At 50.3% G+C, this 26,905-nt stretch overlaps 2 protein-coding genes across 5 annotated transcripts in view; both read right to left on the bottom strand.

The window, feature by feature from the left end:
• The window catches only part of TRAP1 (TNF receptor associated protein 1), a 427,467-nt gene that overhangs the window by 302,449 nt on the left and 98,113 nt on the right, over nucleotides 1–26,905 (bottom strand). The gene's annotated exons all lie outside the window — the stretch shown is intronic.
• Nucleotides 8,309–26,905, bottom strand: part of ADCY9 (adenylate cyclase 9) — a 153,657-nt gene continuing 135,060 nt past the window's right edge. For all 4 annotated transcript variants that reach the window (XM_050774174.1, XM_050774171.1, XM_050774172.1 and 1 more), the window contains exons 8-11: nucleotides 23,973–24,132; nucleotides 22,127–22,275; nucleotides 19,581–19,622; nucleotides 8,309–12,599 (exon numbers count right to left, since the gene is read on the bottom strand). In XM_050774174.1, the coding sequence (XP_050630131.1) occupies nucleotides 11,408–12,599; nucleotides 19,581–19,622; nucleotides 22,127–22,275; nucleotides 23,973–24,132 (1,543 nt within the window). In that variant the 3' untranslated portion in view covers nucleotides 8,309–11,407. The remainder of the gene's footprint in view (nucleotides 12,600–19,580; nucleotides 19,623–22,126; nucleotides 22,276–23,972; nucleotides 24,133–26,905) is intronic.

The following is a 26,905-nucleotide window of genomic DNA, read 5'->3' as shown; positions in this document are numbered from 1 at the left end:
GCAAGGTGCCATGCCCACAGGCAGGAAGCTTCAGCCAGTGTGTGTGGAAAAAGTGCCAGTTTTGGGATATGACGGACAAGTCAGAAGCCTGCTTGAACTGCTGTCACCCCTTTGCAGCCATCCAACACCACGAACAGCAAAAACCTCAGGTCCTGGCAACCCATCGGGACAAAGTGACCATCAACATGGGGAGGTTGCTGTCAGAGCCGTGTCACAGCTCTTACGCCTCCCAGAATTGCTTTTGGTGTGAGGATTGCTGCATGGGTTGAGAAAATGGAATTTGATTGTAATAACTGGATCATCTCAGGGATGGCTAAATCCTAAAAAGCCTATAAAGCGTGAAACTGACTCAGGATTTCACAGAGGATGTTAAGGTTCTGATTTTTCCACTTGGCGCTCATCTGGGTGTTATTATCAGCACTTTGGTTTAATGCTGCAGGGTGAGGAGGATGTGCCCAGAAGCCCCACTGCTGCACCCCGTACGATGGCTTCTGACATGCAGAGCTGCAGGATGGGGGTTGCCGAGCTGGCCGGGGCAGGCTGGGAGCTGAGCTCTGCAGACACTGGGTGCTGGTGAACAATGATGCTTCCACATCCACTCTTCTGGGCATTCCCAGTCTGGTTCACTGCTCTGTCCCTCCCCTCCCCTCCCCTCCCCTTCCCTCCCCTCCCCTCCCCTAATTCCCATTGGTGGGATTGGGTGGGGCTCTCTGGGCCCCACACTGGCCTGGGAGCCTGGCATGCTGCTGCTGGGCCAGCCCAGGAGTGAATGGATGAAGTTCCTCTTTCTGAGCTGGGATCAGGCCCAGAACTCCCAGCTCGCAGCTTGGGCAGCTGCCTGGTGCTGAAACCAGAAGGGACCTCTGGGACTTAGTGGCAGCTTACGGGGAATGGCTAGGAGTGTCTCCCTCTGGGCCAGTGTGTAAGGTCCAGACCAGGAAAAGCGTCAGAAACGGAACCCGAGGTTCACCAAGAAGCCAAGGGGGCAGGCTGGGGGGCAGGCTGAGGGCCAGCATCGCAGGTTGATGCTGGGAGGTTGCTGCCTGTGGCAGTAAGGAAAGGAAGAGGCCGTCTCAGAACACACGCAACACTGCCGTCCACACAGGGGAGCTCTTGGCAGGAGCCATCCACAGGGACGACTGCTGTGGACACGGATGGGGAGGTCCTGTGTGTGAGGCAGTGACAGAGCCATTGGTTGGGAACACAGTTTTGGAGTTTTGTTACCTATCCCAAGGTAGAGGCCGAGGGGACACACATACATGTCATGCCACAAGGTTAGCGTATTAGAACATGCTAGATTTTCTCTCAAAGCATGCAGGTCTGAGGCTGTCATCATTCTGCCAATAAAACAGACAGGTGAATGAAGAGACGGGAAACTGGGAAATGAGGAGCTGAAAAGGAGAGAAAGTGGTCGCTGGTGCTGGCTGTGTAAGAAAAGTAAATAGTGACCCAGAAGAATTGGGGTCACTGTCTGATTCATACAATAAAATCACTTTGTCTCATTTGAAATATTTTAGGAAAAAGGCATGCTTTTATCCAAAATTATCTGGAAAATTGCCTCAGATGTCTCTCATTAAAAAAAAAAAAGTAGGCCAGGCGCGGTGGCTCAAGCCTGTAATCCCAGCACTTTGGGAGGCCGAGACGGGTGGATCACGAGGTCAGGAGATCGAGACCATCCTGGCTAACACGGTGAAACCCCGTCTCTACTAAAAAATACAAAAAACTAGCTGGGCAAGGTGGCGGGCGCCTGTAGTCCCAGCTACTCGGGAGGCTGAGGCAGGAGAATGGCTTAAACCTGGGAGGCGGAGCTTGCAGTGAGCTGAGATCCGGCCACTGCACTCCAGCCCGGGCTACAGAGCGAGACTCCGCCTCAAAAAAAAAAAAAAAAAAAAAAAAAGTAGGCCGGGCGCGGTGGCTCAAGCCTGTAATCCCAGCACTTTGGGAGGCCGAGACGGGTGGAACACAAGGTCAGGAGATCGAGACCATCCTGGCTAACATGGTGAAACCCCGTCTCTACTAAAAATACAAAAAACTAGCCGGGCGAGGTGACGGGCGCCTGTAGTCCCAGCTACTCGGGAGGCTGAGGCAGGAGAATGGCGTGAACCCGGGAGGCGGAGCTTGCAGTGAGCTGAGATCCGGCCACTGCACTCCAGCCTGGGCGACAAAGCGAGACTCCGTCTCAAAAAAAAAAAAAAAAAAAAAAAAAAAAGAAAAAGAAAAGGAGGAAGGAAAAGAAACTGTTTGGATGTAGCAGCGTGCTCTGTTTCTGGCTCTGCAACCAGCAGAAAGACTGCGGTCAATGAAGCTCAGGTTAGAACCTGAGCTTTCTAACCTGTTAAACAGAAAAGGCTTCTGCCAGCACTTCAGTGGGGCATCGTGAAGCCAGACGAGGCTCCAGGGGTTTTGAGCTCATTGGCAGAAAAGCATCGCATAACAGGAGACTACCTTCCAGGCAGGGGCATATTTGCAAATGTGAAAACAGAATTTACAGGTGGAAAAGTCATTCTCTTGAAGTCAAAGCCGTGCCTGATGATCTTGTTGCTGAACATTTACCTATATTCCTAGAGTCAGGGAGGGAGGACGATGGCCGAATGGGGGTGGAGGCCACAGGTGGAGTGGAGAACCCTGGCATCCTGGGGCTTGAGGAAGGCAGGTGTGTCCCTGGAGAGGAATAAGTGTCCTAGAGACTCAGAACCAAAGCTGGAGCTGGGCTGAGCTGAGACCCGGGAGTTCCCACAGGCCAGTTCTGGAGGAGACAGAGAAGGCTAAAAAGCCACGGAGACTACGGGATGGAGTGCCTGGGAGGGCAGGGCTGGGGAGCAGTTCAGGTGTGTCTTGGCACAAGCAAGTCTGTGCCCCCGGGCGTCCTGAGCAGAGCGGGGTGTCAGGGCGGGGCGGGGGTGCATTTCGCTCCTCTCTCCCTGAACCCTTTCACATCCTTCTTGATCCTGTTTGCGTTCTCCCAGAATCACATGCACAAATCCAGACTCTTTCTGGTCCCGTTCATCTCCCTCCCATCCTAGAGGGCACGGATTTTGTTTGATGAGAAAATAAAGAAGGTCAGAGGGAGACTGGACACAGAAAGAGCAGCTCTCGGGAAGGCTGCTGGAGGCCGAGCCAGCGCTGCCTCCACTGTGCCTGGGCTGGGGGTGATTGGCAGAGATGAGTGGGTCCCCAACCATCAGCTCTTCCCTCAAAGAGCAGCGGGGGCCCTGCGGGAGGGTACACTACCCTGAAAGGCTCTCGCCAGCCAACCCAAGCCAGTGTTTGTTCTGCCTGGCTCTGGGACCCTCCTGCCGGGACCCCAAACACTGCTGGGGGAGGAGTTTTAAAAATAAAATGGATGGGCCGTGGTGACTCACGCCTGTAATCCCAGCACTTTGGGAGGCCGAGACCGGGTGGATCACGAGGTCAGGAGATCGAGACCATCCTGGCTAACACGGTTAAACCCCATCTCTATTAAAAATACAAAAAGCCAGCGTGGTGGTGGGCACCTGTAGTCCCAGCTACTCGGGAGGCTGAGGCAGGAGAACGACGTGAACCCGGGAGGCAGAGCTTGCAGTGAGCTGAGATCGTGCCACTGCACTCCAGCCTGGGTGACAGAGCAAGAATCTGTCTCAAAAAAAATAAAAAAATAAAAATAAAATGGATGGGCCGGGCACAGTGGCTCACGCCTGTAATCTCAGCACTCTGGTAGGCTGAGGCAGGCAGATCACCTGAGATCAGCAGTTCAAGACCAGCCTGGCCATGGTGAAACCCCGTCTCTACTAAAAATACAAAAAATTAGCCAGGTGTGGTGGTGCACACCTGTAATCCCAGTTACTTGGGAGGCTGAGGCGGAGAATCGCTTGAACCTGGGAGGCAGAGGATGCAGTGAGCCGAGATTGCGCCATTGCACTCCGGCCTGGGCAACAAGAGTGAAACTCTGTCTCAAAAAAAAAAAAAAAAAGATCATCTTATGGGCAGCAGCTGGAATGAGCTCCTTCATGGAGGAACAAACACAGAAGTGGTGCAGTTGTTTTCTCTGAATCTTTCTCGTCGGTTACTTTTTTTTTTTTTTTTGAGAGTCTCCCTCTGTCGCCCAGAGTGCAGTGGTGCAATCCTGGCTCACTGCAACCTCTGCCTCCTGGGTTCAAGGGATTCTCGTGCCTTAGCCTCCCAAGTAGCTGGGACCACAGGCGCACATCACCACGCCTGGCTGATTTGATTTTTGTACTTTTAGTAGAGACAGGGTTTCACCATGTTGGCCAGGCTGGTCTTGAGCTCCTGACCTCAGGTGATCCTCCCACCTCGGCCTCCCAAAGTGCTGGGACTACAGACGGGAGCCACCGTGCCCGGCCTCGGTTGCTTTTTATTCAGAGTTTGAATTCTCCATAAAGCCATGGACAAGAAAATCATCTCGCATGCATTAGGGTTGACACTGAGAGCCCTATTTACAAATGTCGGCCAGGCATGGTGGCTCACGCCTGTAGTCCCAGCACTTTGGGAGGCTGAGGTGGGTGGATCACTTGAGCCCAGGAGTTTGAGACCAGCCTGAGCAACATGGTGACCCATCTCCACAAAAAATACAAAAACTAGCAGGGCATAGTGGCGTGCACTGTAGTCCCAGCTACCTGGGATGCAGAGATAGGAGGATCGCTTGAGCCCGGGGAGGTTGAGGCTTCTGTGAGCTGTGATTGAGCCACTGCATTCCAGCTTGGATGACAGAGACTCTAATCTCAAAAAAAAAAAAAAAAAAAAAAAAAAGTCTCTCGATTCCTCGTATCTGGAAAGTCCCTTCAGTTTACTAGTGGAATTCATAGTGGTAACGCCACTGGGAAAAGCACAGCTTCTAATCACAGCTGTTTCTCAAATGCTCTCATGTATTGCAGCAAATTTAACAACCTAGGTAAATTAAAAAACCTAAGTAAAGGGAGTTTAGGGCATTATTTGGCACATAATAGGCACTTAACGAATACTGGCTGGATGTTACTTATCTGTTGGAAATAATTCAACTAACATTGTGTGTACTGAAATGTTTTTTAAGCAGCTCTTCAAATATATTTAGATAACTCACACATTAAATTCTAAAATATAATTTTGATTAAAAATGCATGTATCAAGGCTGGGCACAGTGGCTCATGGCTGTAATCCTAGCACTCTGGGAGGCTGAGACGGGTGGATCACCTGAAGTCAGGAGTTCGAGACCAGCCTGGCCAACATGGTGAAACCCCATCTCTATTAAAAAAACAAAATTTATCTGGGTGTGGTGGCACATGCCTGTAATCCCAGCTACTCAGGAGGCTGAGGCAGGAGAATTGTTTGAACCCAGGAGGTGCAGGTTGTGGTGAGCTGAGATCGTGCCACTGCACTCCAGCCTAGGCAACAGAGTGAGGCTTTGTCTCAAAAAAATAAATAAATAAAATAAAAATGCATGTATCAATGAGTAGTATTAACATGCCGAATCAGGTTTCCAACGGGGAGTCCAGAACGCTAGGAAACCTCATCTGCAGAGAGTTGAAATGAAAAGTCATCCTTTCTCTGGTTGCTGTGGATTAGGGGCACTTTATTTGCATTCGTGGACTCCTGAAATTATATATAAAACCAAAAGATTTGGCCGGGCATGGTGGCTCATGCCTGTAATCCCAGCACTTTGGGAAGCTGAGGCAGGCGGATCCCCTGAGGTCTGGAGTTCGAGACCAGCCTGGCTAACATGGTGAAACCCCGTCTCTACTAAAAATATAAAAGTTAGCCGGGAGTGGTGGCACGAGTGTATAGTCCCAGCTACTAGGGAAACTGAGGCAGGAGAATCACTTGAACCTGGGAGGCGGAGGTTGCAGTGAGCCGAGATCGCACCACTGCACTCCAGCCTGGGCGAGAGAGCCAGACTCTGTCTCAAAAACAAAACAAAACAAAACAAAGAAAAAAAATCAAGAGTTGTTTTTACGTGTATTTTTTCTGGACAAAGGAAGCATAACCTTCATCAAATTATCAAAGCCTTTGTGAGCCAAACCTCTCTCACTGAAAAAAAACAAAAACAAAAACAATTAAGAATCCCTGCTGTTGAATGAGATTCTAACAGGCACGTGGATTACTTAATTCACATCTCCTTCAGACTTTCAGGCCCAGCAGGGATACGAGAATTCCCCAAGCTTAAATTACTCTAATATTCTAAACGACTCTTTAGAGTCATGTTATTTAAAAAACAACTTGTACAAAGGAACTTTGTATAAAAATAGACACTTGGGAAGATTTTAAATGTACACGTCCATCGCGTGCAAGTGTGTACTTTTTCTTGATTGCTTCCTCTTGGCTTTCTCCAGTTAGTTTCACTTTCCGAGTACGTGGGATCTATTCCAGGTGGCCACGGCAATAGATTCCCACAGCGGGGAAAGGCAACATGTGAACAAGATTTCAGACGAAAGAGAAACCGCAAATGATCAGTTCTGGGGCTGCTTGCAAAAATTAGAGGCTGCCTTTCTTGGTTGTTTGAGAAATCCTCTAAGTTCCTGGGTGCCCCTTCCAGTAGAAAGACCCACGTTTTGGCCGGGCACGGTGGCTCACGCTTGTAATCCCAGCACTTTGGGAGGCTGAGGAGGACGGATCACTTGAATCCAGGAGTTTGAGACCAGCCTGGCCAACATGGCAAGACCCCGTCTCTGCAAAAAACACAAAAATTAGCTGGGCATGGTGTTGCGCACCTATAGTCCCAGCTACTCAGGAGGCTGAGGTGGGAGGATCACCTGAGCTCGGGGAGGTCAAGGCTGCACTGAGCCCTGATGGTCACTGCACTCCGGCCTGGGTGACAAAATGAGACCCTGTCTCCAAAAAAACCAACCAAACAAAACCTCTATTCTTACAAGACCCTCAAGGCAGCAAAGACGGTTATTCCCTAAACTGGGAAGGTGGCCAGGGAGGCCTTCCGTGACGACTCGGAGGAGAGTGACCTCATCCAACAGCATCCTCATTGGCCCGGGCTTCAGCAGAGGATCACCTGGAGGCTGCACCCCCACAAGTCCGTGAGCAACCACCGGAATCCGTGAATTCAGCTCCCTTTGCGGAGTCTACAAGAGAATCTTTGTGCCCTGAAGTTGGTCATAAATACTTAACTCACGAGGCCGGGCACAGTGGCTCACACCTGTAATCCCCGCAGTTTGGGAGGCTGAGGCATACGGATCACTTGAGGCCAGGAGTTCGAGACCGGTCTGGCCAACATGGTGAAACCCTGTCTCTACTAAAAAAAAAAAAAAAAATTACCCGGGTGTGATGGTGGGTGCCTATAATCCCAGCTGCTAGGGAGGCTGAGGCACGAGAATTGCTTGAACCCAGGAGGCAGAGGTTGCAGTGAGCTGAGATCGCACCACTGCACTCCAGCCTGGGTGACAGAGCGAGACTCTAAATAAATAAATAAATAAATAAACTCATCAGAAAAACCCCTACAGGGGAAGTGGCTCTAACCCCTAGAAGGTCCATAGTTTGGCCTCAGATTTGGGAGTGTGGTGAACTCACAAGAGGCACAGAAAATGGCATGCGTGTTTTTCTGGGAAAAGGCTGTGTGACTTTAAGCAGATTCTGAAGTGGCACTGTGACTTCCTTAAAACCCGGGGGACCCCAGTGATCTGTGTACCTGAAATCACTCTTTCCTATTCAGAAAACCTACTTTTTTTTTTTTTGAGACGGAGTCTCGCTCTGCCGCCCAGGCTGGAGTGCAGTGGCTGGATCTCAGCTCACTGCAAGCTCCGCCTCCCAGGTTTACGCCATTCTCCTGCCGCAGCCTCCTGAGTAGCTGGGACTACAGGCGCCCACCACCTCGCCCGGCTAGTTTTTTGTATTTTTAGTAGAGACGGGGTTTCACCGTGTTAGCCAGGATGGTCTCGATCTCCTGACCTCGTGATCCACCCGTCTCGGCCTCCCAAAGTGCTGGGATTACAGGCTTGAGCCACCGCGCCCGGCCAGAAAACCTGCTTTTTTTCTCTTCCCCCTCAATTCCTTCTCTAAAGATGTTGCAGAAAACGATTGAGAAGGCCTGACAGGGAAAATCTCACAAGCAGAACTTGTCCTGCAACCTTATTTTTATGGTTTAAAAAATTCTGTGTAAAAATACTTGTCAACTCAAGTTAACTGCAGCAAATATATCCAATTAAAAAAATAACACACACACACACACAGGGTTTTTTACTTGCCCTGTTTCTGAAGTCATGATGTGAAGGCAAGGCAAACCCACCCAGGGAGCCACAGATCGCAGGAAACACGAGACGTCCCAGGAAGACGGCCCTCCTCCCTGAAGCAGTGCTCATCTTTTCCATAAGAAAATACCAGGCACCAAATATTTAAATTTTAGAATATTTTAATGTCCATTTCTTCAGTGAATGCATTTTGAAATTATTGGAATTAACAATTTAAAAAGAGCAGATCAAAGGAAATATGGAAAATGCAAACAGTCGGTTCTTGCTAATTCAATTTCAGATTCTAGGCATGATGTGATTTTCCAAACAACCAATTAAAAAAAAAAAAAAAAAAACTCCTTACCTCGTAAATCTAGAAATTCAAATGCAGACGTGTCTTTGGAAACTACAAATGATTGCAGCCCATGTAACAGGAAGCACGCGGCCTTTGGCTCTCCGGACCGTGTGCAAATGTGCAGGTGGGACCCCGCGGGTGACGTCAGTGTGGATGGAGTCACAGGTGTGGCAGAGCCTGTGGGACTCTCAAGCTATTCGAGGGTTTTGTAACTGATGCTCTACATTTGTTTGCATTGGATAAAATTGTGTGTGCTTGTTTACCATATATCTATATGGATATATAATTCCATCTGAGCTGGGGCTGAGAAAATAGCAATTGCAACTCAAAGCAACTATTTACACACATTCAATGCTGCAGTATTGCTTCCTGCCCTAAGTTCCTAAGAGGTATTGCCACCCTGAAGCACGACCCATGCCGTCAGCAGCCCTCGTGCCAGCTGCTTAGAAACTCGTGTCTCCAGCACGACGTGCTCACTGCCAACAGACGGAGATGCACGGCGTTTCTGCCGCAGAGACTCCACGGTTCTGCACTGAGGTATGCTTCGGAGCAGGGGACGGGGAGGACCCGAGGGGCTTCGTGGCCCAGAGAGAACGTCTGCACTGGCTGGTTAGGAAGGCTCAGGGTGTTTTTAAAGACAACGTTAAGCTCTGGGTGAGTTTGCACGGGGCTGAACCAGACTCCACTTTGCAGCTCCTTGGGTTCCCGGGCTGAGGAATCACAAAGACCTTTGTGGTAGGGGAAGGAAAAGGGCTTGATGGGGAAGAAGTGTGTGCAGAGAAAAACTTTGCAGAGCATGTTCTGAGCGAGACAGCAAGGACATGAGCAAACGCCCAGCCCCTCAAAGCTACACAGCCCAGAGGGGAAAGGGGTGGGGAGGACATTCAAATACACACCTTAATACTGATGCAGAAAGAGCTTCATGTGACCACAATCCCCACAAACAAGGAAAGTATCAGGTAGTGTTTTTTAAGGAAAAAAAAAATCTGCCGTGTTTCATAATATACATTCTTTAGAAGCAAGAGGTATTGTCACAACCACCCTTTCTTCGGTATTGGAAGACCAGCAAACTGACAGTCACACCTGATGGAAAACCTTACAGCTAACGGGGGTGCCCTGGACCCCCTGGACGCCGGGACCCCGGCTCCGGCTGTCCTGCTGGGTGGCCGTCCCGGGCACCGCCCCTGGAGAGGCGGCGGGTCAGAATCGTGACTTCTTCATGCCGGAGATGAGGGCAATCTGTATCTCTTTGGGGAGGAGGAGTGATGATGGGGACTGATGCGGTGTGAGAATGAGACAGTGAGATTTGACAGCGGAAAGCAAAATGCATAGGGACATCGGACAAGAATGACAAGGAGCGCGCCCAGGGCCTCATCGGCGTCGCCGGGTCCCCTGAAAGAGTGGCTACGACTCCAACTGGACAACTCGGGCGAGTTCACTTCCACATAAACTTCAGACTCAATGCGGCAAAACATAATCAGACAGGACCAGCAGCTGAGCGCCCGGAGGGAGCTCCCCTGGGTCTCTCACGCCACCCTCAGGATTCCGCCCCCCACAAACCCCGCGTTTGCACCCAGTTGACTCTGTCCCTAGATACGGTGTGAGAACTCCGTCTCAGAGGCTGGAATTCGCTCCCCGGATTAAATCCGGCCACAGACAGGCCTGTGCCGTCTGACAGCGGGAGGGAGCCAAGAAACTTCCTGAATTTGTGGAAGCCAAGATGGTGCTAGTGCTGCCGGCCCAGACCCCTGTGGTCCTGAGCTGGACCCTGGCAGGGAGGAGCCCCCGTGGGCGGCAGGGGCAGCTGCTGGGCTTCTATTCCCCTAGCCTCAGAATCGCACTGGCCATGCTTTGGGGTCTCTCTCAGACCCCTCTTGGGGTGGGGAGGTTGGGGGTGGCCCCAGGTGGCCAAAACACAAAAGAGACCTCTGGTTATCTTCCTGGGAACTGCCCTCCCCTGTGGCTACGTCCCCCCACCCTGAGGACCCAGCACCCCTTCCCGGGAGCGCACATGCTTCCGGATAAATAAATAAATAAATAAATGCAACCTCGGATGTGTATTTGGTGTTTCCCTCTCCGATGAGTCAGTTTCCGGGACCAACGCCTCCCCTCCCGACAGGGAGACCCCTTGGGTGGAGGGTCGGGGGTGAGAGGCGGCTCTGAGACCCCAAGGCCTGGCCACATGGGCGTTGTGCCCAGCTGGCATTTGCCGTCTTGGCCTGCATGCATGTGGGGGAGCCCCTGAACCCGCTCAGTGCAGGGAGTGTGGATCACCCACAGCCCACGGGGCCCGGTGCTCCGGGAAAGTGCGGGTGGGCAATGGGGGTGGCAGAGCTGTCCTGATGCTCCCCCTTTGCACCCCCTCTTGGTGGATTACTGGCACTTTATATCAGATTCATGAATGCAAGTGTGTGCGCATGTGTGCTTACATAGAGAGGTCGGGTCGCTGGGGAACACTGCGACGTAGACAGAAACAAAATAAACTCAAAAACAGGGTATTAGCCAGGGAACCGAAAATAGAGTCTCACGGGACGTGGGAAAAAGCAATAAAAATGAGATCTTAACCACAGCTTTTGTTCTAAAAGTCAAATAATACCTAAAGCCATGATCTCCACTGGCGGCCTCTGTCCCAAAACTCGAGGCTGAGGCCAGCCCTGAAGGCACTTGTTCTCCACCACGTGCTGAACGGATGACCCAGAGGCAGCAGGGTTTCCAGGGAATGGGGCGAAAGAAATGGATGAAAATGAACCCTGAATAACTGTGATCCACACAGAAGTTAGGGCTGAAATGACCACATAACACCACGTCCAGGGAGGGAAACTGTGGCACTTTGAAAGCACAACAGCCAAATACAAATATTATTGTGTTTCGACAAACAGAGCACCTCGGGCAGCGGGTGGGCGCCGCCTCACACACTCTTTGAAACGTTGAGCTTGGTGAGTTCGTTGGCTTCTTCTACTCCTGTTTCGTCACAGTCGTCTTTCTCTATGGCTCTGCCAAATCGACCCCTTTCTTCGGCTTTGACGGGCTCTTTCCAGGGTCTCTTGGGGGACAGGTGGGCGTCCTTGGCCTGCGTGCTGCTCTCAGAACCCAGAGATGTCTTGTCCACATACTGGACAGAAGGCACCAGGTTGGCAATCTCGTCTGTGGGAGACCGTCCGATGCTGCCATCCACCTGGACGCGGATGTCTGGGGAGATGGACAGCTGGTGCTGCGGGAAGACCCCGTGGTCCGTGCACTTTGGGTACAAGTAGGTTTTCATCTGGCCTTTCCCCTTGACGTTCACGGTCCCTCTGTAGTCGAAGTCGTAGCCCATCTTGCTCAAGACGCGGTAGCTCTCTTCGCTCACCTGGATGCGGCACTCCACGCCGGTGGTGTCCATCCTGCTGGCGATGTTGACGGTGTCTCCCCAGATGTCGTACAGCAGCTTGGTGGTGCCGATGACCCCGGCCGTGAGGGGCCCGTGGTTGAAGCCGACGCGGAGCTTGAAGTTGAACCACAGCATGTTGCTGTTGAAGTCGTCCACCACACGCATCATCTCCTTGGCGAACTCGAACAGGATCTGCAGATGCTCCTGTGGGTGGCCGCCATCCTGGGCCTGTGCGGTGTTCAGCCCCGACGCCGCCATGTATGTGGCTCCGATGGTCTTGATCTTCTCAATGCTGCTGTAGTCCGGCTTGCTTAGGAGCTCATCGAAGTCCCCGATGAGCTCGTTGAGGACCCGGTAGCACTCCTTGCCACCCTCGTAGTTCTCCTCGTAGAACTCGCTGAAGTTGACGATGCTGGCGAAGATCACCCCTCCGCTGTCGTGGTTCTTGGAGTAGGTCTGGGACACCTTCAGCTGCTCAGCCACGTGGTAGGGGATGATGTTTCTCAGCAGCCAGTCCGCCTGATCCCGCATGCTCTGGATCTTGGTGCGGTGAAGATCCGCTTCCACGTCCCCGTGGTAGTGGAGACGGTAGCTGACTTCGAATTCGCGATTCAGGAACCAGACCAACAAGAGCAGGAGAAAGAAGACGAGAACCACCTCCTGGCCGATGAGGCTGGCCGGCCGCCGGAGGTCACGTGGCACTGAGCTATTGCACGGGTTCCTCTCGGAACTGGAGAGCAAAGACACGGGAAAGGGAGAGGTTACTGCTCGGTGCTTCCAAGTTCAGAACAGCCCCGCTAGCTATGCAAAGCGTTGTTGAGTCCAGGCCTTCAACAACCTGAAGCTGTCAAGCTGCCCATTTCTGGTTCGGGCTGGCTGAAGGTGTGGAGGAATAAAGACTAACTTTTGAAACTGATTTATTTGATTTTCTTAAATAGAGGTGGGGTCTCACCGTGTTGCCCAGGTGGGTCTTGCACTCCTGGGCTCCTCCTGCCTTGGCCTCTGAAAGTGCTGGAATTACAGGCATGCGCTGCTGTGCCCAGCCCTGTAACTAACTTCTTTTAAGTGTTTGGTAATTTTTCTTTTCTTTTCTTTTCTTTTTTTTTTTTTAAGAAGTCTTTAGCTTCTTTCAAAAATCTTTTCTTTTCTCTCTCCTTTGTTTTTTTAGAGACATGGTCTCTGCTGTCCAGGCTGGAGTGCAATGGCACAATCATGGCTCACTGCAGCCTTAAACTCCTGGGCTCAAACGATCCTCCTGCCTCAGCCTCCTAAGTAGCTGGGATTACAGGCAGGCACCACCACACCCGGCTCATTAAAAAAATTTTTTTTTTTGAAGAGACAGGGTCTTGCTGGTTGCCAAGGCTGTACTGAAACTCCTAACTTCAAGCCATCCTCCCACCTTGGCCTTCCAAAGTGCCGGGATTACAGGTTTTAACTGTGCCTGGCCTACCATCTTTTTTTTTTTTTTTTTTTTTTTTTTTTTTAAGATTGAGTCTTGCTCTGTTGCCCAGGCTGGAGTGCAGTGGTACGATCTTGGCTCACTGCAACTTCTACTTCCTGAGTTCAAGTGATCCTCCTGCCTCAGCCTCTCTGAGCTGGGACTATAGGCATGTGCCACCATGCCTGGCTAATTTTTGTATTTTTAGTAGAGACAGGGTTTCATCATGTTGGCCAGGCCAGTCTCAAACTCCTGACCTCGAAGTGATCTGCCTGCCTCAGTTCTGGGATGACAGGTGTGAGCCACTGTAGCCGGCTTTTTGCTGAATGAATATTTTGAAAATAAGTTGCTGACATGACACTTCGGCTCTAAATAGTTCAGTATATATCTCCTAAGAATAAGGATGTTTCCCTGTGTAACTACAATATCATCATCATACCCAAGAAATTTAACATTCTCTGACATATTTGGTTCTTATATTTCTTTTTTTTTTTTTTTTTTTTTCTTTTTTGAGATGGAGTTTTGCTCGTTTACCAGGCTGGAGTGCAGTGGCAAGATCTTGGCTCACTACAACCTCTGCCTCCCAGGTTCAAGAGATTCTCCTGCCTCAGCCTCCCGAGTAGCTGAGTTTACAGGCGTGTGCCACCATGCCTGGCTAATTTTGTATTTTTATTAGAGACGGGGTTTCTCCATGTTGGTCAGGCTGATCTCAAACTCCCAACCTCAGGTGACCCGCCCAAGTCAGCCTCCCAAAGTGCTGGGATTACACGCGTGAGCCACCGTGCCTGGCCTTGGTTTTTAGATTTCTAATCCAATAAACTTGTCATTTTACAAACAGCTTTTATGAGTTCTATACTCTCTACCTATTTAAAAAAGTTTGATAAGACACCATTTCCCCGATTCTGGGTTAATTCTTTTTGCCGAAATCACTCAGGACAATGCTAACAGTTTACCCGGTGCTGTTATTTTCTCATGGCTGTGCGGTGTTCTAGCACTCGGAAATTCTGTAATTTAACCAGATTCCTCCTGATGGAACTGGGCCCGAGTCTGTCTTTTTCTACCACAAACAGTGTCACAGGGAATATTCGTCTACTCCTATCTTTGTGCGTATGGAAGTGCTGAGTCATTTTAAATATTGCACATTTGGAATTTCCTTAGAAATTTCCAAATTGCCCTTCTAAACAAGGCTGAACCAGTTTCTGCTCCCCCTCCTTTTTTTTTGAGAAGGAGTCTCGCTCTGTCACCCAGGTTAAAGTGCAGTGGTGTGATCTCATCTCACCGCAAACTCTGCCTCCTGGGTTCAAGCAACTCTCCTGCCTCAGCCTTCTGCGTAGCTCGGACGACAGGTGCACGCCACCATGCCCAGATTATTATTATTTTTTGTTTTGGTAGAAACGGGGTTTCACCACGTTGGCTGTGCTGGTCTCAAACTCCTGACCTCAAATGATCTGCCTGCCTTGGCCTCCCAAAGTGCTGGGATTATAGGTGTGAGCCACCACACCTGGCTGAGTAGCATAATTTCTTAAAGTTTGTTTGGAATATATATATATACACACATACATATCTACACACACATATATACATATATATATATATATATATATAAAATTTTTTTTTTTTTAAGAGACAGGGTCTTTCTCTGTCACCCAAGCTGGACTGCAGTGGTGCGATCCTAGCTCACTGCAGCTTGGACCTCCCAGGCTAAAGCGATCCTCCCGCCTCAGTCTCCAGATTAGCTGGGCCTACAAGCATGCACCACCACACCTGGCTAATTTTTTGAACCTTTTGTAGAGATGAGGCCTTACTATGTTGCCCAGGCTGGTCTCAAAGTCTTGGGTTCAAACAATTCTGCTTCTGCCTCCCCAGTGGGCTGGAATACATTTTTTCCCATTTAAAAATACTACACACTTATCATAGGAAATGTAGAAATAAAACAGAAAAAAAAGATTCCTCCATCGTCCTGCCATCCAGAGGCAATCACTATTAACATTTGTTGAACTGCCTTCTAGTCCTTTTCTTTTTCACAACACCGTGACTGTTCTGTTCACGCAAACGTTGATTTGATGCAATAATGGGCTTGGTCACTACACACTTCTATATGCGATAGGCGGATCCACAGTTCAGACAGCTCCATCACACTGGAAAGCTCAATTCTCTTTCTTTTAGAGACACGCTCTCACCATGTTGCCCAGGCTGGTCTTGAACTCCTGAGCTCAAGCAATCTGTCTGCCTTGGCTTCCCAAAGTGCTGGGATTAAGGGGATGAGCCACCGCACCCGGCCAAAACTCATTTTTTTTTTCCTTGCTCTGTTGCCCTGGCTGGAGTGCAGTGGTGCAATCTTGGCTCACTGCAACCTCCGCCTCCAGGTTCAAGCGATTCTCCTGTCTCAGTCTCCCGAGTAGCTGGGACTACAGGTGTGTGCCACCATGCCTGGCTAATTTTTGTATTTTTAGTAGAAATGAGGTTTCACCATGTTGGCCAGGCTGGTCTCGAACTCCTGACCTCAGGTGATCCACCTGCCTTGGCCTCCCAAAGTGCTGGGATTACAGGCACGAGCCACCATGCCTGGCCAAAAGCTCAATTCTTTAATCAAAGGGTTTAATGAGTTTTACTAACTGTGACTTGGGATATTAAAAAACAATGAGCTTGACCTGTGTGGTCATCATGGTCCTCTGTGAAGCACAACCGCAAAAGCCCTGGCCGTGGGTGGAACAGAACCCCGGGGCTCCATCCTGGCTGGACCGCGGGGGAGTTCCAGCATCTTGGCTAGGCCATGCCATCGTTCTGGGTCTCGGTTTCCTCGCATGTGAGCTGTGAATATGGACTGGAGCATGGCTACCTCCCTTCTGGCCTAAGGTTCTGTGCAGGAAAGGCCTGCCTGCAAAGGTGGTGGCTGGCACCGGGGAGCTGGGATTTGGGGAGGGTTCCTGCCATTCCTTGACAAGAGTGGCTCACGATGCCCACACTGCATAAACAAGGACGTTTACACTGAATACCCGCTTTCCTGCTGGAAGTCTGGAATTTACACATGCTAGGCAGAGGCTGCCGCCCTGAACAGCCCCTAATACAAAGCCTGGACACCGAGTGTTTAATGAGGTTCCCTGGTAGACAGCATGTTACAAGTGTTGTCACCACTCACTGCTGGAGGAAGTAAGCCCATCCCGTGTGACTCCACGAGAAGACTCCTGGAAGCTGGTGCTGGCTTCCTCCAAACATCAACTCAGACACCCTTCCCTTTGCTGATTCTACTTTATGTCTTTTTACTGTAATAAATCACAGCCATGAGAGAGCGGATTGCGGAGTCCGGAGTCCACCCGCAGCTGGTCTTGGGAGCCCTGATATGACTTCTCTGACTCAATGCCTATGACCAGGAACCAAGAGTCCTTCGCAGGAAGACACCGTGTGCCTCACTGACTCATTTCGCGAACTGTTATTGAAACAAATGACACTACGTACCCTACGTCCCAAGTACTAAGCAAAATAACCATTTGTCACGATGATGACTCAAACATATTTCTGTCCAGCTCCTTGAGCACTCTGGTTGGTTTTAAATAGAGCAGGAAGAGAATGTGGACTAGGGGGAAGCTTTTGGGAGCCCGTCTTGTTGGATGAGGAGTTGACCTTTCTTTTGATTTCTCAAAGTGGTGACACCGAGAACAGTCCCCTTCAGGAGCAGGTGTCACCAAGGTCTCACATCCCCGTTACATGCAGGGGGGCGTTTCCAGTCTCTGTGGTGGAAACGGGAGACTGTGTCTGGGCTTCTCAATCGGTTATCGCTTGTGCGGCCTGCTCTAATCTGTGGGAGCCGGAGCCAGCAGCACGGCCGACTCTGGAGATGGGCGCAGGCCAGGCCCCTCCAGGCAGAGGAGGGACAGCTGCACATGGGCTAGTGCCAGAGGGAGAGGGAGGCAGAGCATGGAGTCTGCTTTCCACCTTTGCTTCCAAGGAAGAGAAGTCATCATACACAGGACGTGCACTCAGAAACCAAGGGGGCTGCCTTGCCGCAGAAGGCATCTGTGACAAACAGGTACGAGGGAAGCTTCCCAGCTAGAACCTGCGTTTCCTGTTCTAATACCAAAGGAACAAGGAGCTGATCCTATTCCTAAATTCAAATAGCAAAGGTCCATTTCAAAAAGAGGGATTTTTTTTTTTTTTTTGAGACGGAGTCTTGCTCTGTCCCCCAGGCTGGAGTGCCATGGCGCCATTTCAGCTCACTGCAACCTCTGCCTCCCGGGTTCTAGTGCTTCTCCTGCCTCAGCCTCCTGAGTAGCTGGAATTACAGGCGCCCGCCACCACATCCAGCTAATTTTTGAATTTTTAGTAGGGATGGGGTTTCACAAACATGTTTTCAGGCTGGTGTTGAACTCCTGACCTCAGGTGATCCACCCACTCAGCCTCCCAAAGTGTTGGGATTACAGGTGCGAGCCACCATGCCCGGCTCAAAAAGAGGAATTTCATGTGACTAAATGCAGGAGTGAATTTTTAAGTCATAAATGGAAGTTAGAGTAAAATACAGTGTAATCTATTATCATGGAGAAGAAGGATAGACACATCGAGAAAAACAGAAAGCAAACATCACTTGCAGGGCCAACCAGCCAAATGTGGCTTCGGTGAACACCTTGGTATATTTCAGTGCCATTTAAAATCTACCCTAGGGATGTGGTCAGGTCAGGGGAGAGGGAGTCACCAGCGGTGGGGTTAGGGGACTTCTGGGGTGCTGGTAATGCTTTACTTCTTGGTGTGGGTGGTAGCTAAATGAGAGTGTTCTCTGGTGAAAATGTACTGAGCTATCCTTTTATGATCAGGTATTCTTCTGTGCATACTGACATATACATGAATAAAAGGTTAAAAAAAGGTGCTAGGTGCTTTACTTTTAAATACTACAGCTGTAATCATTACTCATTCATTATAACCTAAGTATTACATCTCATACAAATCTCTACTATATTACAAATACCTAGTTGTACCTACAGTACATAATTTCACCTAGTAAATGAAAATCTTACATGTTTTCCATATTTGCTGCATTTTCACAGTTGTAATATTTGAATAAATGTAGAATCAATTAATTTATTTATTATTGACAACTGCAGTTGCTAACGAATCTTTTTTTTTTTTTTTTTTGAGACAGAATCTCACTCTGTTGCCCAGGCTGGAGTGCAGTGGCCAATCTCGGCTCACTGCGACCCCCGCATTCCGGGTTCAAGCAATTCTCATGCCTCAGCCTCCCAAGTAGCTAGGATGACAGGTGCCACCCCACCACCCCGGCTAATTTTTGTATTTTTAGTAGACACGGGGTTTTGCCATGTTGGCTAGGCTGGTCTTGAAGTCCTGACCTCAGGTGATCCACCCACCTCAGCCTCCCAAAGTGCTGGGATTACAGGCGTGAGCCAGCATGCCTGGCCGTTTTCTTTTTTCTTTTTCTTTTCTTTTTTTGAGACAGAGTCTTGCTGTGACAACCAGGCTGGGGTGCAAGGGCACCATCACAGCTCGATACAGCCTCGAATTCCTGGCCTCAAGTCCACCTTAGCCTCCCGAGTAGCTGGGACTACACGTGCATACCACCACACCTGGCTAATTTTTTAAATTTTTTGCAGAAACAGGATTCTGCTATGTTGTCCAGGCTGGTCTAGAACTCCAGGCATCAAGTAATCTTCCCACCTTGGCCTCCCAAAGTGCTGGGATTATAGGCGTGAGTCCCCACGTCCGGTCTTTTCCTGTCTCTTTGATTTTCTCTCCCTTCCTCTCAAACCTGTCCATCTTCTCTTTGTGGTACTAGTTATTATTTGTAAGCCTGGAAAGTTATCTCAGTTTTAGAGGCTTGAAAACTATTGAATTTTACTTTTTCTAGATTTTATATTATTTAATTTTTATTTCCGACTCTTCGATTTATTTAGAATTTATTCTGATGTTTACAGTAAAGCAAGGTTCAAACATTTAGTATTTTGAATTTCAAGTGAGTTATTTTAAAATATTTTACAAAATAACTTTTCTTTGATTTGCGAGATTTCCTTTGTTGCATGCGAAAGTCTTACATAAAATTACGATGACTTTAATGTCTTATTAAAATAATAAAACAAATTTTATTTTCCCCATTAGACATTATAACTATGATATATTTCAACAAGGACACACTTTCTAGTTTCTGTTATAAGAATTGCACATATTGTTCATTTTATTCAAGATCCCACTGTTTTCAGGAAGCTTAGAAATGGAGGGGGTAATATAGTCACTCTCGTTTATTCAGACAGAGGCACAATATTAAAAGCTTACCTGAAATTCTGTACTGCGTCAAGGGGCGAAGTTAATACAGAACTGAAATTAAAATGCAGAAAAATGTTATTATAAAGAGCAAAGAAGGCGTTCTACAAGACAACCTGAGGAGTCTGAACAAACTACGTTCCTGTTTTAGACGCGATTGTGAAATCGACATAAAGCCACCTGCTTCTACCTCTTCCTTCACGCCTGTGTCTCCCAATGCTGGGGGCAGTTCCCTGGGTAAAGCTGAGTTTATGTCTTTGTTTACCATCCAGCATCCTCTCTATCCTTGTGAGGCTTAGCAACCATGATGGGATTAGGGGCTCTGAGGGTCTCACGTGGATGGAGGAGTTCTGGGCCGAGGGGAACTTCAACCACCATCCCTACCCCAGATCTGCTACTTGAACTCTGGGCGCAAGGGCGGCAGAAGGGTCCCCCATCACTGTGGCTCTCCAGCTCCAGGTGGAAAAATCCCGCGGCCACAACTAAAGGCCACTGTGAATGCCCGACGAGGGACCTGTGATGGATTTAAAAGGTAACAAGCAGCTTGCTGGATTTCATACTCTCGAGAAAGAGCTTATCGTGACCATCGTTCTAGATGGTCACACCTTCAGAAAAATCCAAGTCTGCTTTATTTTGCTTAATCTATTTGTTAAAGTTTCAAGTACTGAATGACAGTCCTATTTCACATTCCCTTTTTGATCTTAATTTGCAGGGAATTTAAATGTCTTCCGTATTGTGATTCTTGAGTAAACTGAGGACGGATGCTCACGCTGCCCATGGCTGGACTGCTTAACCAAAGGTACCCATGCCTACTCCATCTGATACTGACAACATTGCGGCAACTGGAATCATTTTGTGCTTTTGAATTTATTCAAGCAGAGGTCCTTGGCGACAGTAATGCCACTCCAAGGGGGCATTTTGGAAATGCCAGGGGTCCCTCTGGTTCTCTTAATAACTCAGGGAGCCAGAATGTTAAATCTCCTGCAAGGACAAGGAAGAAATATCCCATGTGACTTCAAAATATTCTGTGCACCTAAACCCTCTGTAATTGCAAACAGGCGGTTCTTCAATACACACTAACAGTGAAACATTTTTATAAGCAGTTATAGAAAAAGCCCAGTATTTGGGAGAAGTTTATTACATGAATGGAAGCTTAATGGGTTTAAGATATCACGAAATATTTGAATAAACTGTCTACTGCTTACATCTGCTATCCAAGGTATTACTGTATTTCCAACAACATATTTTGTTGAAAAGGCTTAAAATACCCTGAAACCAGTTGCAAGTGTGCAATAGGCAATTTGGGACTTATTTTTTATTTTTATTTTTGGAGACAGAGTCTCGCTGTGTCACCCAGGCTGGAGTGCAGTGGCACGATCTCGGTTCACTGCAACCTCCACCTCCCGGGGTCAAGCAATTCTCCTGCCTCAGCCTCCCGAGTAGCTGGGATTACAGGTGCACAATGCCACACCTGGCTAATTTTTTATATTTTTCGTAGAGACAGGGTTTCACCATGTTGCCCAGGCTAGTCTTGAACTCCTGAGCTCAGACAATCCACATGCTTCAGCCTCCCAAAAGTGCTACGATTATATGTGTGAGCACCGTGCCTGGCTGGGACTTATTTTTAAGAAATCAATATATACAGAGGATTTCAAAATAAAAGACCTATGTTCAATGACTGATCATTAATCCTATGTCTCATGACATCATATGGGGAATCGTTTTGACCTATTTATTATTTTTTGTTTGTTTTTGATATGTAGTCTCACTCTTGTCGCCCAGGCTGGAGTGCAGTGGCACAATCTCAGCTCACGGCAACCTCCGCCTCCTGGGTTCAACCAGTTCTCCTACCTTAGCCTCCCAAGTAGCTAGGATTACAGGTGCTCGCCACCATGCCCAACTAATTTTTGTATTTTTAGTAGAGACGGGGTTTCACCATGTTGGCCAGGCTGGTCTTGAACTCCTGAGCTCAGATGATCTGCCTGCCTCCGCTTCCCAAAGTGCTGGGATTACAGGCGTGAGCCACCGCGCCCAGCCTGACATAATATTTAGAAATGAGGCCCAGGTGACTTGCCAGATCATCCTACGTCTTCACTCCTCCTTCCAGGCTGTGACCCGTCCTGGTTCACGAACACTACCCTACTCAAGGAAAGTCAGCACCAGCTTCCTCTCCACCTTCATGTCCACCTGTACCTCCGCCCTTTCATGGCCTCGACCATCTTCTATGAAATCCTTCAGGCCCCACTTTCTTAGATTTCATCCCATTCATCAGAAGTCACCTCACGCCTGCAATGGCGGCATTATGTTTTCCAGGACGTCTACATTCAAACATCCAGAGTGATGTTCTAAATGACACTCTTTTTCTTTCTTTTGCATATTATTCTAAGGGCATCTCGTTAGCTCTTTGACATGATATGTGCTGAAAGCCACTTTGGGTCATGATGGGAAACATCTCTATCTAGACGTGAGAAGCAATGTGCAAATGCAGTCAGGCCCTAAGCGACCTCAGGAAAGGTGGTCACGCACCCTGCTGCCCGCACGCAGTGCCGGCCGCGTACCTGTCTGGGCACAGGGAGACGTAGAGCAGGAGCAGCGGCCCGGCCCCCACAACGGTGGCGAGAGAGGACCTCATCCAGGAGCTGAGCTGGCAGAAGTTACAGTAGTGCACGACGGCAATCAGCGCGGCAGAGCCTGTGAACACTGGGAACTGCAAGAGGGGAAGGGTTAGGACAGCCGCCCAGGGCCCCCCAACCACCACCAGTATACCTGGGCCGCCAAAACATTCACCACTAATCCTTGTTTCCTTCTTTTTTTTTTTTTTTCTGAGACAGAGTCTCGCTCTGTCGCCCAGGCTGGAGTGCAGCAGTGCGATCTCAGCTCATTGCAAACTCTGCCTCCCGGGTTCAAGTGATTCCCCTGCCTCAGCCTCCTGAGTAGCTGGGATGACAGGCTCCTGACACCACGCCTGGCTAATTTTTGTATTTTTAGTAGAGACGGGGTTTCACCATCTCTGGCCAGGCTGGTCTCGAACTCCTGACCTCAGGTGATCCACCTGCCTCGGCCTCCCAAAGTGTCTAGGATTACAGGCGTGAGCCACTGTGCCCGGCCTAATCCATGTTTCTGTGTAATCTAAAAATATCACCAATACCATCTGATTGCTTACTATCCCCAGTCAGTCTTACTTTTGCTAGTGGGCAGTGTCAAGGACAGATCAAGCCTGTAGGTTCACTAGCAAGCATGAGGCTCCCTGTTCACATGGTATCACGCGCCTCTGCAGGCGTGGGAAACGCCACGTGTCTCCGTGGAAAGGGAAGGGAGGCCCCCTCGTTCGAGAACCACTGTGTGATCAGCTTCCTTCAAAAAGCTTTTCCTCAGGGCCCAATGAGATGTGATGTGGGGCTAAAGTGCCAAACACCATCAGCCCGCCTGGAAGCCCATGCACCAGAAGCATCATCTCCCACGGCCGCGCTGGTTCCCTCTCCACGGAGTTTAGCAAAGGTCCCTTCCCGACCAGCAGCAGCCGATCCGGGCACGAGTCAATTCTGTCTGCCAGGTATGCTTCTCACACGGTTAGGAAACGTGGGGCAGACGCTTGTTTGTAAAGTGTAAAGGAAAATGACTCATTTGGAACTTGATGAAGAACAAGGCACATTGGCAGGGACTTGTGCCCACTGGGGACTCCCCAGCCCGGCCATTGCCAGGGCGTGAGCATCTGGGCAGCCCGGTGTTAAGTCGACTCAGGATAGCAAAAGAGTTCATGCCTCTTCGAGGGTTTATTTTTATTTTATTTTGTTTTTAATTTTATTTTTATTTTGTTTTGAGATGGAGTCTCACTCTTTCGCCCAGGCTGGAATGCAGTGGTGCGATCTCTGCTCACTGCAAGCTCCGCCTTGTGGGTTCAGGTCATTCTCCTGCCTCAGCCTCCCAAGTGGCTGGGACTACAGGTGCCCACCACCACGCCTGGCTAATTTTTTGTATTTTCAGTAGAGACGGGGTTTCACCGTGTTAGCCAGGATGGTCTCAATCTCCTGACCTGGTGATACACCCGCCTCGGCCTCCCAAAGTGCTGGGATTACAGGCGTGAGCCACTGTGCCCGGCCCCATTTTATTTTATTTTGTGACAGAGTCTCGCTCTGTCACCCAGGCTGTAGTGCGGTGGTGCAATCTCAGCTCACTGCAACCTCCGCCTCCCGGGTTCAAGAGATTCTCCGGCCTCAGCCTCCCGAGTAGCTGGGATTAAAAGTGATCCGCCCGCCTTGGCCTCCCAAAGTGCTGGGATTATAGGTGTGAGCCACCGTGCCCAGCCAAAGGGTTTATTTTTAAATTGCTATCCCAAGTGAGTTAAAGAGAGAGATTAGGGAGTCCAGGAGAACGTGGAAATAAAACAGCTGAGCCTTTACTTACGTGTACGTTCGTCTCAAATTCGGAGGTGACATGGGAGTAGACAGCCAGTGCAGGGAGCGACACCAGGATGGCCCCGATGCAGTGACGCGGTAGCCAGCCGGCGATCCACTCCAGCAGGCGCTTGGTGCAGGCCATGACATCCTCCAGGAAGAACACCATCCTGCGAGAGGGACAGGGGTTAGCAGGAGTGATGGGGCCTGGGGTGGGTCATGGGCCAGGAGACAAGCGCAAGGCTGCAGCCAGCACTGCCCTCCGCTCTCTCCCATGCTGCCCCTGGGATGGGCATGGAAGCAGGTGTGGGGTGGGGGGTCTGTCTCCCTCACTTTTGGTAGAAGGCAAGGAAGCCGGGCTCAGCTCATTGTACCCGACTCTAGGGTCACATGTTGTGTTCTGATAAAATATGCTTGTGAAAAGCACACGCTTCGCTCGTCTCAGAGAGCACGTGAGAGTATTACAGGCCCCAAGGAGAGTCTCCTGGCGGTCACCACGCTGCCGTCACCTGCTCCCATCAGCTTCTGAGGCAGGAGGTCTTGATGGGGGCAGCTCTGGAGGCACCCCGGAATTCTGAGGAGCCCCTGCAGTTGTCGCAGCAGGAGAGGTGGTCCTGGCATCCGGTGGGAAGGCGCCAGGGACAGAGGCGTCCTGCATGTGGGCAGGTGCTACCCAGGGAGGTTCTGCCCTGCACCCCACACAGCAGTCACGCCCCTGGGCACCCACAAAGGCGGAAGGCTGCCGACAGCATCTTAGCCCAGAGCCTGTGTCCCATCTACAAACAGAGAGTGCTCTGCGGTGACGCTGACACACTGGATTTCCCGGAGGGCAGCTCCTGTGAAAACTGAGTGGCGGTCATCTCTGCTCTGTTTGGGGCATCACCAAGGCCTGTTCCGTGTTTCAGAAAATCACATCACAGGCCGAACCCGGCTCGTGGCGCCTGGACCACTAAACCCGCACACGCGTGCTGTCTGCATCTGGGCTGTCACGTTCATCACGCGTGTGTGCGGCTTCAGGACTCTCCAGGCAGCGGGGCCCTGTCGTTCGTGAGGTCCAGCACCACGTATTTTGTGTGAAAAGACTTCGTCGTTCTGAGCAGAGCGACGGTATGCACTGACTCCTTCCGCAGCTGTGTGTCTCCGCGGGCCCCGTTTCAGGAGGGTGATGTTGACACAATAAAAAGTTCTGTATAAAGCAGCAGCGGAGCGTGTGGGCCAAGAACCACTGTGAGGAGGAGGAACAGGTCTTGGCTGAGCCCAGGGACCCCTGGGCCAATGGATGGGGGCACATGGGGAGACGAAGAGAGGGTGTGGGGTCCTCGTGGGGAGACAGTCCTTCTCTCAAGGTTGCTGCCAGGCAGCCGGGGACGGGCCTGCTGTCCCTGCCTCAGGAGAGGCTGGACGGGGGCCGCTGTTGAAGAGCCTCTGGCACAAAGCCCCCCCGCCCCGCCCGGCGGCCCGGCCTTCGGGCCTGAACACCTACCATGCCTCTACCTCTTGGCTGCGTGGTGTGGCCAGGAGAGGAAACGCTCACCCTCCAGCCATTCCCCACACGGACGCAGGCACAGTCTCACCCTTTTAGGGTACTGGACAGCCCTGGTTTCCTGATATTTAAAGGATAATGAAGGCTTTGGAATATTTCCAAGAATAACCACAAATATGCAGAATACAGAGGCCCCAGGAGGGGGGACAGAGGGAACCGAGTTCCCAGTCAGGAGTAGGAAAGATGCGAGGTGGTGGGGGGCCTTCATGCTGGTCCCTGAGACTGCAGGGATCTGAAAAGGAGACCTGCCATCCTCACGCCTGCCGGGGCAGAGTAGAGAGGGAGACGCAGGAAGCCTCCCGGAGGCGGTAGGCGGGGCCCGGGCCAGTCACTGAGAAGGCGCCTGGCTTTCCTCCTGTACAGGAAAGGGATGGGGCGCCCGTACGCCCCACAGCGCAGGCTCCCGTCAAGCTGGGGTCAAAAACACGGCCCTCAGAGGGGCCAGGGAAGCCTTTCAGGGTCTGGGCCCCTCCCAGGCTTGACGATTCCTGGTAAATGGAACTAAAGCCCACCAGAGGCCTGTTTAGGGGTGCAGCAGCCACCACCTTCACCAGAAGCTTGGGGAGTGTGTCCCCGCACACCTCACCCCCGCCCTCGGCAGTCTAGACCGGGGTTGGCCTCCATGCTTTAGAATTGGGTCTGAAGGAGTAGGGCATAATGGCTAAAGGGTGAAAGTAAAAAGGCGTGGAGACAATGCGGGCCTCAGAGCCCTCCAGACGCTACAACCACCCATATTAGAGGAAAACCTGGTGGTGGGCCAGGGAGGGCAGACCTGGGGGAGTGACTGCCCACCGGGACGGGTTTCTTTTTGGGGTGATGGAGGTGCCCGATAGTTACATAGTAGTGATATTCATACAATTCTTCAAATTTACTAGAAATCACTGAGTTTTGCCCACTTGAATGACTTTATTGTATGTAAATCATGTCACAATAAAGCTGATCCTTTTTTCTTTTTTGAGATAGGGTCACGTAGGCTGGAGTGCAATGGTGTGATCTCGGCTCACTGCAACCTCCACCTCCTGGGTTCAAGTGATTCTCCTGCCTTAGCCTCCCGAGTAGCTGGAATTACAGGCACCCACCACCAAGACCGGCTTTCTTTTTTTTGTATTTTTAGTAAAGACAGGGTTTCGCCATGTTGGCCAGACTGGTCTCGAACTCCCAGCCTCAGGTGATCCACCTGCCTCAGCCTCCCAAAGTGCTGGGATTACAGGTGTGAGCCACCACACCCGGCCTAAAGCTGATCTTTTTAAAGAGGAAAAACAAACCAACCAGGGGCCTGAGGATGTCTGGTTTGGGTTCTTGGGAAGCAGGCCCTGGAAGGGCTTTCGGACGACGGCTCCTTTGGGAGGGGTCCCCAGAAGCACAGGTGGGCACTGAGGCAGGACGGGAGGTTGTGCTAG

The sequence above is a fragment of the Macaca thibetana genome, chromosome 20 (assembly GCF_024542745.1).
Source record: "Macaca thibetana thibetana isolate TM-01 chromosome 20, ASM2454274v1, whole genome shotgun sequence".
Lineage (NCBI taxonomy): Eukaryota > Metazoa > Chordata > Mammalia > Primates > Cercopithecidae > Macaca > Macaca thibetana.
This window is presented reverse-complemented; position numbering and strand designations above follow the sequence as displayed.